Source organism: Sipha flava, unplaced genomic scaffold, assembly GCF_003268045.1.
Source record: "Sipha flava isolate LNK unplaced genomic scaffold, YSA_version1 37_pilon_pilon, whole genome shotgun sequence".
Taxonomy (NCBI): domain Eukaryota; kingdom Metazoa; phylum Arthropoda; class Insecta; order Hemiptera; family Aphididae; genus Sipha; species Sipha flava.
The window spans coordinates 2661333-2675710 of NW_020273087.1; the positions used below are offsets into that span (position 1 = coordinate 2661333).

General features: G+C 29.0%; 1 protein-coding gene across 3 annotated transcripts in view; it reads right to left on the bottom strand.

Moving 5' to 3' along the window:
- LOC112688134 (protein furry) overlaps positions 1-14378 on the bottom strand; it is a 121767-nt gene that overhangs the window by 103203 nt on the left and 4186 nt on the right. For all 3 annotated transcript variants that reach the window (XM_025561185.1, XM_025561184.1, XM_025561183.1), the window contains 9 exons: positions 11413-11644; positions 11044-11346; positions 10800-10979; positions 10510-10714; positions 10104-10439; positions 9895-10044; positions 9657-9820; positions 9152-9572; positions 5932-6116 (listed from right to left, as the gene is read on the bottom strand). In XM_025561185.1, the coding sequence (XP_025416970.1) occupies positions 5932-6116; positions 9152-9572; positions 9657-9820; positions 9895-10044; positions 10104-10439; positions 10510-10714; positions 10800-10979; positions 11044-11346; positions 11413-11644 (2176 nt within the window). The remainder of the gene's footprint in view (positions 1-5931; positions 6117-9151; positions 9573-9656; positions 9821-9894; positions 10045-10103; positions 10440-10509; positions 10715-10799; positions 10980-11043; positions 11347-11412; positions 11645-14378) is intronic.

The window sequence follows — 14378 nt, forward strand, 5'->3', positions numbered from 1 at the left end:
GGAAGGACCTAGGGGTCAACGCCCCGGGCGCATGGTTTAAAGGGGTGTCAAGAATTTATAAAATTATGATTAAGGATTGATGATAAATAAAATAGGGGGCAAATATTTTTAATTTTGCCCTGGGCCCCAATCTTAACGGCACGGCTGTGCCGATAACGGATAATAATTTGTATGGAACACACACATAATAATTATTTACTTATCAGTATTTTTCTCGAAACTGGTGACTGGTCCGTCTTTGTTGTTTGCTCGTGTACTGCTAATCACACACACGTCTGACTTATACTTAATTATAAAGCATATTATTTCATACATTTATAATTAATTTTGATATTTATGTTTCTTTTTTTTTTTCTTTTTCTTATTTTTTTTAAAAAAAAATGTTTAGTATATTAATAAAAAGAAAAAGCCTGACAAGAAAACATTACCACGAACTAGGGACAACAAAGACTTTGCAGTGGATGATCCAAGTCCAATAAATGTAAAATTAAAATAAATAAATCGTCAATACCTGATAATCTTAACAATATTCAACCCAAGCATTCTGAAATTGCATTAAATGACTCATTTCTGCTAGACTTAAAGAACTTGGAAACAGGACCAACTCAAATTAAACTAAACGTAAGTACTAGAGGTGGTCAAAAAACATACATAATTTTAACCCTTTCAGACCCTATGTCCCCCATAGAGGACATTCTTTTAACTTAATTCGGATAAGGTTACAAATCGCTTATAATGAATAAATAATTTTTGTTCGTCATTCTAATAATGGACGGAGCTCCTCTACTATTTTTTTTTTTTGCGTACCCCAACTATATTTTTTCACCGGAACGGGGAGACGCCACGTTCATCCTAATTGATGTCCAAAATAATTTTTATGTGAATTTCAATTTACGTCAGTTGGAAAATGAATTTTACAATTTATAATATCGAAACTATTTTTATAATTAAAGTTTATATGGTGGTTATGATAAGGGACACGTCGTCATTTCCGGAAAAATATAAATAGTAATGTCTGTGAATTTGGTGTATTATACATTATACATTGTACAGTTTGTTATTAATATTGACGATCAACGATATCGTAATTTTGGAAAAAATAAATGTCCTCACCACGACCTTAGACCATTGATTATAGAATAGAATCTATTCTATAATCAATGCTTAGACTAATCTTCTAAGGCCGTGGCCCGCACTAAAGAGTAAAAATAGATAAAAACAAAAACCAAATATATGATTATATCATTCGATTCATGAGACTGCCTGATAACCTACAATTACCTATGTTAATTATTATTTTATTTTTATTTTCTATTGAACATATAGGATGTTGGTATTGCTATCAAAATATATTATACTTGGAATTTAAATATTTGTTTAGCTGAAAAGTGGTATTTAAAATATATTTAAGGTTGGTGGAGGGGGAGAAGAGGGACGAAACCCCCTACGGTCTGTGTCAAATAATTGCTCACGTGGAACGCAGTTTTCAAATCGTTAAACTGAGCTCCTCTACTTAATTTTTCCCAATTCGAGCATTGGATACATTGGTCAATTCGTACTATTCAGACAAGTACCAACCAACACCGTACCGTACCATTCAAATACACTATACTTATTATTGTTCCCATACCTACATTTTCGCTACAACATCGTAAAGTGACTACACAAGTTTCCCTTTTTTCGCTTTTTTTTATATTTTAAGTTTGAAATATGTTTAAAAATTTTTGTGATAATGCATAGAGACATTCTTGGTCTCTAACGAATTCAATTAATAACTCTAAATTCATCACGAGTAAAAAATATAAAAAAGTGAAAAAAATGAGAAGTTTGTATAATATGTACGAACTTCAAAAGTATGTGACTGCGAATAATTTTCCAGTGAATAACAGCAGACGGATATTATAATATTATGTATGTTGTTCATTCACACTTATCATACCTGTTCAGACCGGATCAGACACGTGTCGTTCCGACAAAACATTCTAGCGCGGAATGCCGGACGGACTCTGTCGGTTCGCTACGTGTATGAACGGAACGGAAACGTTTAAATGTGAATTACTGTATTTAAACAAATATTAAAATATTTTCCGGAACGGTACGGTACGGTGTCTGTCGGTACGTGACTAAATAGTGTGAATCATGCTTAACTATGAAAAGTATAAATATTAAATTGTGATAGAGGATAGACACTATCTTATATATATAGTACACACCTTATGTACAATGTACATATTTGTTACTGTCTACGTTGACCAACAACTAGCAAGAATAGTAATTGTTTCTTTTTAGTTTTGTTAAGTTTAAGTTAAGTATTTAAACATTACCTACTATATATTTCAATTTATTTTTACATCCTATGAAAATAAAGTTTTTATGAACATATATGTGTAACAGAAGAAATTTAGATCTCATGAGTTTCCTAAAAAAGGTTAGTAAGATTTAGAATAGGTAGAGGAACGCTCCTCAGTTTTTGATGAATATAGTCCCCCCACAACATTTTTCCCACTTTAACCACTGAATATAACAATATAATAAAGAGTTTGCAGATTCATATTATATTATATTCTTATATTTACATTTTATTCGTATTATTATTTTAATATTTACATTTATGAATTTATTTTATATACTTATAACTTTTATAAAAGTAAAATTTAAAGGCATATTTCTATGGTATCCTCTAATCAACATCATGTTTGTCATTAAATAGTGCTACCAATATTGATAAATGCCAATACAAAAATTAAAATAGAATTTAATTTTCATTATATTAAAAATCATGCATTATTTCGCATTATTGGCGCAGGTCAATTGGAACTATTTTAAAATCGCACACTCTGACGCAGAATTTGTCATCTAGACGCAGCGTTCGCCTATTTTCTCTACATACGTCTCAACGCAGTAGTTTTTGTTTTTTCGAACAAACTGTGATAACTGAAATTCTATCATAGTACTTGTCAACAATGTGATTACACACGTGCTTTTTAAATTAATTTTACAAATATCTTCATCATGATACAAAGACAATGAATTTTAAATAATAATAATAATATTATTTGTGAAATGTTCAAAGAATAAGAGTTTAGAGATGAATTACTTTTAATAATGATTCCTAATTAGAGAAATACATTCAACAGTATAATTATAATACTTAATTTAAAAAATAATTGAATACTAGCGTGAAAATTGCCTACTAATAAACTTAATTGTAATAGCCATAACCATAATATGTACGTAAAACTATTTTATGTTGTAAATCAAATTTTTTTTTAATTATGATCTATATATCTAGCTACAGACGAATCTTTTCGCTCTTTGTTGTTTGCTTTACCAATTTCTTACTGTTATATTAGTGTTAATGTGAAAAAAACGTTAGCACTGTCGAAAATGTCCCTATTTTGCTCAACTAATTCAATTAATATTACATCTTCGGTTGATGAAAACACAATTTTTTTTGACATTTTTAATGTATAGACATAGGACGTCTAAATGCTGCAGCACTTGTCCAAACAAGTAGTTCGTCTGGACATATTGCGTTATTTTACCAACGCGCAAGAAGACACATATAAAATGTACAGTCTAGTGATATTGCGAATGGACTTTACAGGGAAAACGAACCTTTACACTTTATCCGGTTTATTTTATATAGCTATTTCAAATTACTCTATAATTTAAGTAGGTTAAAACCGCACACTGTTTTGCTACAAAAATGTTTTTCGCATTTTTCATAATTTTATTATTAATCAAATAATGCAGTAAGATAATGGATAATATATATCGAAAAATGTTTTTCGGTTTACCATTTTTGCAAATAAATAAAGTCACAAATAGTTAATTTCATTCAATAAGTCCAATAAAAGGTTCTGTACATGAAAACTACATTCTTAACAACGTCATAGAAGGAAAATAGGTATACATATAATTCATTTTTTTTTTTCAAAAAAAAATTAAGTCAATGTCTGTATTATATTTTCAGATAAAAATTACTAATCAATTAAAATAATGTAACATTTTTCCTGTATTTATTCGAAATTTCCCATTTTAAATTGCAACCCACCAAATATATAAAGTTATGCAAGTTTGAACGCTTGAAATAATTTACTCAACTGCATGTTTAAACACTTACTTTTAATATATAAAGCCTTTAACATGAACACAAATTTGAATGATATATAACAAAATAATAAAATACTACTTTTTAATTTTTATGAACATTAAGTTTAACTTAACATGGAGCCACTGAATGGAAGGCCCGATTAGAAAGCACGAGCGGCTGATAAGGAAGGCTGGAGAATTGGATGTGTGACAGGATGGTCTTAATCACCGACAAACCCAAGAAATATAAGAAATATAAATTTTAATATTAAATATGTACATACCATTTTATACCTCGTATATTTTTTTGATTTAAAACATACGCTAACTATTACTGAATTCCATTTAAAATAAATATTTTACGTAAAATCGAAACCACGAAAAAACGACTTCATAAACGAATATTGTACACGTATATAATACGGATAATACTACAATATTAATTTTTAAATCTTTCAATGAAATTCTAAGTTATATTTTAATATTCCTGAACAATTTCGTATAAAAACTTGTAAATATTTTAATGTAGAATGATATACCTACCTAACCAGTAGTGTATTCGTAATTTTTTTCTAGGGTATACACTCAGCACATAAGCGTTTATTGGTGGGAGGAAGGGGGACTAAACCGCTTAAAAAGAAAATTTTCTACCTGCCTAAACTCAAAATTACATAATATGATGGGGACGTGGGATATACCCTCGCAAGGCTTTTTTCCTAAGAAGAGGGTGTACAAAAAATTTTAACAAAAGTATTTTTGGGGGATTTTTAGTGGATGCGCACCCCCTTAGTCCCCTTACATCCACGCCTGATATGGAAGTCTACATTTTAAACTTATTTTTAATTAACTCGTAGGTATATATCATATACGAAACCTAATGTTTTATTATGTGTAATAATATTTTAGTATTAATTTAAAATAATTTGCACAAACATGCGACAAATAAATACTAAGTGACAAACTGACAACAATATAATAATTAATAATCACAATCTATCCAAAACATCGTAGACAGATCGGTTAATAATGTGATAAATTTATAAACAGAACTTTTTGACTGTTGATCTATTTTTAACAATTATAATATCCACTCGACAATACAATATCGCACATGTCCACCGGTATTGTTAAAATTCTGATGTTACAGAATGTAGGCGCTCGGCAGTTTCCGACCGTCTTCACAAATACCCGAAGTCGAAGAAAATTTAATTTAAGTTTATGCGGGCACGAGGCTATTTTTGGATAGTGGCTATAGTATATAATAATAATAATAAATTCTATACTGTTGTTGTATAATGTATGCTTTTATGGTGATGAAAAATTAGAAACTTGTGTATACCCATTATGAATGAATGATTAGTTAACCATGATAAGACGAATTTTCTTAAAAGTATACGCATAAATCCAAAAACAGAGATCCGGGTATACGGCGTATACCAGCGTATACCCTCCAATATACCACTGTACCTAACATGAAAAACAAATTATTTTTAAAAATATCTTACAATAGTTTTTATAATTAAATCGATGGATAGTTTTTATTGTAAAATAGTTTATAAATTATGAAAATTAAATTTTATCTCATGATTGTACTTTTAAATTCTTCGTGTCTATTGCAAAACACTTTAAAATTATAGAAATAATTTCTAATTTATTATAATATTTTCTGTACACTTAAATTCAAAATAAGCAATACATAATACTTCTATATCCGAATATGTAAATTAAGAATTAAGATATAATTAAAAATTATAGAGCTGTACATTCTAACTTAACATAGATACTTTTAAGTTCTTAACTATAATATTAATACATAAACTGTAAAATAGTACTCACGTGTTGTAACTGGGGAATCAGATGGTAATGTTGGAGGTAAAAGTTCAACACACCCAGATCCAAAAAATCTCTTATCGAGGACTTGTAATAACTGTAAAGCAGTATCTCGTACAGATGATCGAGGACAACCAGTGTTCATCAAAGTAACGTTAATAATTGCCGTATAATGATCACATGGATATTCTCTATATAAAATATCGATAATTTTTCAATACAAGTAAAACAAAATTTGAAAAAGCTTAGTATCGTTATGACGTGTAGAAAACTGGTAAATAATATAATTAAATCACAATAAAGTAAAATAACACAAAACACAATATTCCAAAAAATTATAACAATTAGTACAATTAATCCATTTACCAACATTAAAACAGTTATTAAAATATTCAACAAATAAGGTTTTTATACAGTTAAATGATATTATAATAATTGCAATTATGGGTAAATAAAATAGTATTACATTTACAAGTATTGAAATTTTAAATTCAAATGTTTTCAAATAATTTATAATATATTTTTAGGCTATATAGGCCATTTAATAAATCTATAAAAATCTAATTATTATTGGTTATAATATTATTTTTTTTATTTTTTTTTTTTTAATAAATCTTTTTAAAATGTCTCTCAGAAACTCACTAACAGCAGATTTAAATATAAATATCTGCAAAAATTCGTAAGTGTTAAAAAATTTAATTTTTCTAAATTGGGTATTTCAATGAATTTTAATCAAGAATAAAACAATGAAATAAACAATATATTGAACAATACACATATTAAACTCCAAGTACTATATAATTATCAAAAAACTGATTCAGCCTATCTCACACACCTTTTTAAAGATGGTAGGTGACTGCCACTTTTTGTTTATACCAGGTTCCGGCTAAGTGTACCGTTATTTGACTATTCCATCAAATAGTAAATTGATTGATTCTCTTTTCCACCAAAATCATACTTTTCTCTTATCTGCCAATGTACTTTCCCGCCAAATGAAGTATTGAAATAATTTAACAAAAATCAGTGGCGTCGATAGCCCTATACTGAGATTAAGCCTTGGCCTGACATCTTTTGAAAATTTAGGATGAGACCGCTTCATATTGAACTGAAGTTTGGCTGCCAAGCAGTATAAAACCTTCATTACAAAATTAAAACCTCTATCAATATTTTTGGGATAAAACCACTATCCCCTCCTCGCTGTATATCCCATTAGGGCTAATATTAAGATATTGTGACATCTTTAAATATTTTTCGCCTAACTAAATTTTTAGGACTTCGGCGCCACTGAAAAAAATAATCCATCGTTTTAAGGGGTAAATTTATAATACGTCATGTAAAGCTTAAACTGTCTCCGAGAATTATCGATTTTATCGACATTTATATATTATGCTTTGTATCAAGCAAGTCTTTAAAAATAATTAATCTAAATTGATGACAAACATTTTATTCTAATTAAAAATTTAAATCACACAATTCACATAGTGGTTTTTGATCCACCCAAAATAATCTTACAAGTTGTTTTTAATTAAAACTAAATAGTAATTTTAATTACTAATCAGTTACTAACTCAATGGTAACTTAAATCCATACACGATACTGCTCACAATATACCAACTAGTGACACGATACGAGAAGTACCAACTACACTCTAGCACGCGCTTTGCAAACTCGACAAAGTTAATGATCAATATTATATATCTTGGTTTTCTTTATTACTATTAATTTAAATATTTTAATAAAGAATCGCAGACGTTTCGCCCCCGTCTGTTATTAGGATAGTTTATTTGGCCCCCAGGAGTTATATAGATTTATTTTAATTATAATATTTGTACAAATGTGACAGGAATAATTAATCATATATTTTTTATAATTTATGTTTACTTAATATAATTGTAACTAAATTATTATTAGGTATTATCATTATAATTGGTTTTTTTTTATTGGTGCGTGCCTGTAACCATTCTCCGATTGTGGCGTGTACAGCTTATGCAATTTACGGTTATTTTGGATTTAAATTTATTGTACAATTGTGCGTTTCAAAATAATTTAAATTTTAAGTTAAAAAGAAAAAACTATTTAAATTTAGTGTTTTAAAATTCCAGAGGTCAAACGTCCTATCTTAATTTACGGGGACGAAACGTCTGTGGACTCGTTTTTTTGACGAAGACAAAACGGCGGGGCCGAATTGTGACTTAAATTGTAGGGCCCCATTTAAAACATTTTGGGTGATTTATGGGCACATTCCGCACACCTATGAGAATTATTAAAATCAACCTATTTTATGGAACCCAAAGTACCCGGAGGTATAGAGATGAGACAAAAAACAATAATGCCTGGAACAAAATAAATAAATTTTTAAATTTACTTACTGATGAACTGAATAATAAAAAAAGTTCAATCCTAACAAAATTCCATGGAAATTTATTAATTATCGTATATATTATACTTAACAATGTTAATAATTTTAAAAATATAATTAATTTAATACATTATCCAATCAATACTATTTATTATTTTATTATTTATATTGTTCAATTATCTGGTCACCATATAATATTGGATTAATAAATACTCTAGAAAAAGTTCAAAACAAGTTCTTACGGTTTTTAGCTTATAAGTTGAATATATCCAGAACTCCCCATATATCTTACCATCCTTTACTTACTTATCTGAATCTGAAATTTCTTGAACAGCATAGAATCAGGCTTGATTTATATTTTATTTTTAAGTTATTAAATGGTTATATTGATTGTCCTAACCTTTTATCTCGTCTATCATTCAAAGTTTCCTTAGCTCACATCCGATCAACTAACCTATTCTATTTAAAATCTCAAACTACAAATTATGTAATTAACACATCACTCTTGAGAATCATGAACTCTGTAAATAATTATAATATTGATCTGTTTTTTTTCTACTTTCTTCTACTCTTATAAAAATCATGTTTCAGCTGAACTAGCAGTACATATAACTTGATATGTTTATTTAATATTAATTGTATTTTATTTTATATTTTTTTGTTGCACCAAACTTTAATTTATTCTGTATTTATGTAATAATTTTCTCTAACGCTATTTTAAATTTAATTCATGTAATTGGGTCTTAACCCGTTTATTATCTTAATAAATAAATAAATACAAATGTATTTATTTTGTTTGCTAATAATGATAATAACTGAAGTTACTTTTTAATAAATATATAAATATAAATAAACAATTTTACATACCTAGTACTGAAAATTATTCCAAGTGCATGAAAACATGCATCTGCTACAGATGGTGCAGCTGTATAGCATCTATCTACAACCCAGTCTAGAAGAGCCCCTAAATCAGGATTACAATCCAACAACAAAACAACTGTTTCCAAGGCTAATTGATGAACTCGTTTATCAGGATGTGCCAGTAATACATCTATCCAAGCATATAAAGATCCATCAGGTTCAACTAAAGTATGATTAAAACAAGGTCCACAAGTAAGGACTACACAGGCTGCTTGTAAAGATGCCATTTGTAAATCATCTTTAACTAAATCTATTGTTAATAAACTTGTTGATATAGCTGATGAACCAAGATGTTCAGCCCAATTACAAAAAAGAGTAAAAAGGTTTTGTCTTAATTCACGTTTTAACAATGTGCGATAGTTTTCCACTGAAATCAAAATTAAAAAAAGTTTAATTCAATTCAATTTAATAATAACTATTTTTGAAACTCCTAAATTACAATTGTACTTACGTTCAAAACTTTTTATTATCTTCATAACAAATCTACAGAAGTGCAGCTTAATTTCTCGAAGGCTGTCTTTTTCTGACTCTAATTCTAAACAGATTCTAGCTCCATCGACATATTCTTCAATTGTTGGGTGTAATGAACATGTATCTCTATCTAGAACAAATGAACTAAAAAAACCAAATAAAATATAATTTTATACATGACTTTCAATATGTTTTAAAATAATATGTTGCATAAATACCTGCAACCAAATGTTCCATATCCTGCAATGAGTTCAAAAACCTTAACTAACTGTAAACGCAATGCATCTCTTCTTCTTCGTCTTCTCATATTTTCCTGTTTTCTATCCACAGCTTCTTTAATGTAAGCAATTAATTCTTCCAATAGATCTCTGTTTAAAATAATAATGTGAAAATAACTTTATGACAATAATGATTTTCTTTTTTTTACTTTAATGCTTCAGGATTTATAGTTCCCATTGCATAAACAGCTGCATCTCGAACATCAGCTACTTCACATCTCAATAATGGAGCAACTAATTTATACAAAACTGTTGGAGTAACACTTTTACTATCATTTCGTTCAGTTGTTAAACTATCAGGTGAAGAACTTAAACTTAGATCAGGTGAAGCACATCGTATAACTGGATTTGGAGCAAGAGGTACAACTCGCATAGCAAACATTGCATAATATCGCCACAGAGTCAAATATTGATCTCGTTCTGTTAAAGGTTTTCTTGGAGGAGCTGAGCTTCTTAACAATGAAGCTCTATTATCGCTAACTGGCCTGAAAAAATAAAATAATCATAAATACAGTATATAATACAATAATTTTCAAGTATATAATATTAACTTACGTAGGGTCAATTACTGTAAAAAGATTTTGAACTCTAGAAAATACCAAGGGCCAAGCCTGAGCAGTAACAGAAGGACATTGTTTTATAATAACATTTTGGGATAAAATACCAAAAAGTATTGTTCCCCAAGGATCACTATTTCCAGTCCCACCCAATAAACTTAAAGAAGAAGCAGTTTTGGTCGAATTGGAATCATCTTGAATTCCTAAAAAAATTTTAAAATAGTATGTCTGAACACCTAAATACATAAGTACTAAAAAGCAATAAATAAACATAAATTATTATTGTACCAGCTGTCCATATAGGAGCATTACGATCAACAATCCATTGCAAATCAATTGAATTTGCTGCAAATGCCATTATCGCAGCTGATTTTTCTGCAGAAGGTAACATAGGAAGACATCTCTCAATTAATTGAGGGCAAGCTTTATCAATAATATCAATAACTGGCAACTCTTCCTTAATATTATCTAAATAATAATAAAATTAACCATTATTCAAAAAATTATTAAGAAATAATTGAAAAATTCTAACCTAATATCTTCATGAGACATTTTATTTCTCGAAGTATATGAGCAGATAAGCGGCGTGGACTTAGTCGACAATTACACAGCATAACTAAAGCAAATGCTTCAACTTGAGAAAAATCAACTTTTTTTGATTTTTGTTGACTCTCAGCTAAATCTACTTTTTTATTTTTTTCTGTTTGATTCTTAATCAATCCTGGTGTAATACTATTTTTCCAGCAAGTTAATAATTGTAATAACATACGCAAACCATTGTCAACTAGTTGTGGAAACGTATCTTGAACATCTCGAGCCAAAAATTGAGTAAAACCTAAATAATCAATGTATAATATAGTAAAGTATATTTAAATTTAATGAAATACTAAATTATACTTACTAGTAATTACATCATGCCGCCATTCTGGAAAATCTATAATCAAAGTTTGAAGACTCTGATATGCTAAAGTTCGAAGTTCCTCATCCATATGCACAGTTAAGCGAGACAACATATCTCGTAAATCAGCACCACCAGTCATAGTTTCAGGTATTAATCGTGGAACAGCCGCAACACATGTTCGAAATAGATCAATACGAGGCTTTCTTTCGCCCGTAATCATTTCATCAGGTTCCTAAAGAAATGTATTTTAAATTATATTCTTAAGACTAAAGATATTAACCATATATTAAACTATAAATTAAATTATACGGGTGTTAAATAACTATAAATACAAACTAACTTTTTTTTAAATATTTTTATTTAAATCACATATAAAAGATATCAAAATACTGAAATAACTTGTAAAATTATATAAAATGAATAAATGTATCCAAAATTACATAAAATATTAAATTTTAATATTTCCATACTACTCGAAAAAAAATATATATATATTTAAATTAAAAACCTTTCAACCATTTAATTAATAATATAATTTATAGAGTTTCAGGGGGTTTTGCAATTGCATATTCTTTAAAAAGGCTCTAGAATAATCTAAATAAAATATACATGTTTTAAGACATTATAGACTGAATTATAAATTTTTTTATACATTTATATATATATATTTATTAATAATTTTGCATATTTTGCTAATTTATGTTCAATAATTTATTTTGAAGGTTGACATAATTTTTTTCCCTGTCATATGTTAGTTTATATACCTAATCTAAGAATGAGTCATCGTGTCACTGAACACGGCAATTAGAAAAATATCTAAATTTTTCTGCATATTTCATTGTTAATTTGTAAATTAATATTATTGTAAATAGAAAATAATAAAAATAAGAGTCTATTCAAGTCTAAAGAAAAATCTAATATCTCTGGTGGGTACCGATGGCTTTACGGCTACCGCCAAGGGTTCTCTTATTATCAAACCTCATAATTTTGATGGTTACAATAAACTAGTCGATTACTGCAACGAATCAAAAAAAAAAATTTAGAATGCCATACGTGGGCACCCCGTCATATCCACCCTTTCAAAGTGCTTATCCGTAATCTGCATTATACTATTCCTGTTGAAGATATAGAGAAGGCCCTCCGGGATTTGGGCTTCTCAATCATAAGTGTGCTAAACGTCCGCCACAGAATTAGTAAATGTGGTGACGTAAACAACGCACCGCGAATCGTCCAAGTAGTTTTCAACATTGTCAGTGGATAAGGGGAAATCCCATGTTTTAGAATATGCGGTGATTATCTCATTAAGGTAATTTCGAGAATGTTCTAGACAATCGACGCTGATATATATATATATATATATACCGGCTGGTCAGACGCTCATTCAGTCAGTTCGTGAGTACAATCCGCGACATACCGTGAATTACACTCCGCGATATATTCGGCAATTCCTCCACAATTATAACGCGTATCGATATTTGTACATACATATTTATATAATATAGTGTCTATTTTAATTAAATTAAATTGTGAGTGATTTTTATTACTTAAATCCCACAGTAAACAAGCTCTATCTTTATTCACCGTTGTCCTAGAAGCAAGGGATTTTAACCGGAGTATCTTCCAAATATCCTCCCTTCTTAACTCCAAAATAGTTGTCGAAAATCCGCATCAATCCCGTTACCCTCCTCAATGCAAACAATGTCAGCGATACGGTCACACTCGCTCCTACTGTAGCGAATCGCTACGTTGTGTCAAATGTGGCAACAACCATTTCACCAAGGACTATGTCAAATCTTCGGAACTACCTGTAAAGTGTGCGTTATGTTCTGGCGCACATACCGCGAACTTTAAAGGTTGTCCTTCATTAAAGAAATTTATGAACACCTATCGTAAGAATCATAAGAATGGTCACCTCAAGACCACATCACCTGTACCACCATTAGTGCCCTCAAAGGTGATCTTGCCAGTCACAGTGGAGTCCTGTCCCTGTCCACGCACACCCGACACAAAGAAAAATCTAGGGCCAAGGCAAACGCAGAAGCAACTTCAAGCAACTCAAACAATTCTAATAATAACGAATCTATATCAAATATTTTATCTCAATTTGTTACACAATTACATTCCCTCATTACTCCATTAATTTCACTTTTATCCACACTCTTAAACTCATTACTATCTAAGAATACCGTCTCTCCTTATATCTTCCCGAATCCAAATTAATAATCATTATTTCTTATCAACACCTTTTGTATACTTAACGTTTAGTTATCACCAATTGCTATTGCCTCAATGTTATTTTAATTTCTTAATTGGTTTATGTAATCACTATCTGTAATTGTTGAACTGTAATAGTTAATAACTAAAGGTTCTAAAAATAAAAAAATAAAAATAAGATTATAAATTATAGCTCTATCAAAAAATAAACAATATATAACAAAATTTGAGAAAAATATATTCTCAGATGATGGAATCATTGTATCTTACAAATATTATCTAACGAAAATATTATTTACAGATGTGATACTTGTTTACTTAACATTTGAAAATGGTAAAACAAGTCAGATTGTGGATCCAAGATACCCTTTATTATTACTACAATTTTGAGATTGTAATCTTGTTAATAAAAATGATACAATATCTAACGAGACTGCACAAAATATACACTTTAACACCCTTGGTTTTTTTTTAAGTCAATCAATAATAATTACAGTGAAATACCATCAATTTTATTTTCAACAATTTCAGCACCCCCAATATTTGGGCTCAAACTAAATCTTTGATTACTAGTATTCAAACTCATTTACTTGTATCGAAGAACAAGGCACTTGCTAGTGCTATTTTGATAGTTGAGGACACAAAACAAAATTTACATAGATAAAAATTTAAACTATGCTGGAGAAAAATTATGGTTACAATTTTATTTTTAAAATTATTAAAATGATATGTGGAAACCAAGAAAGTTTATA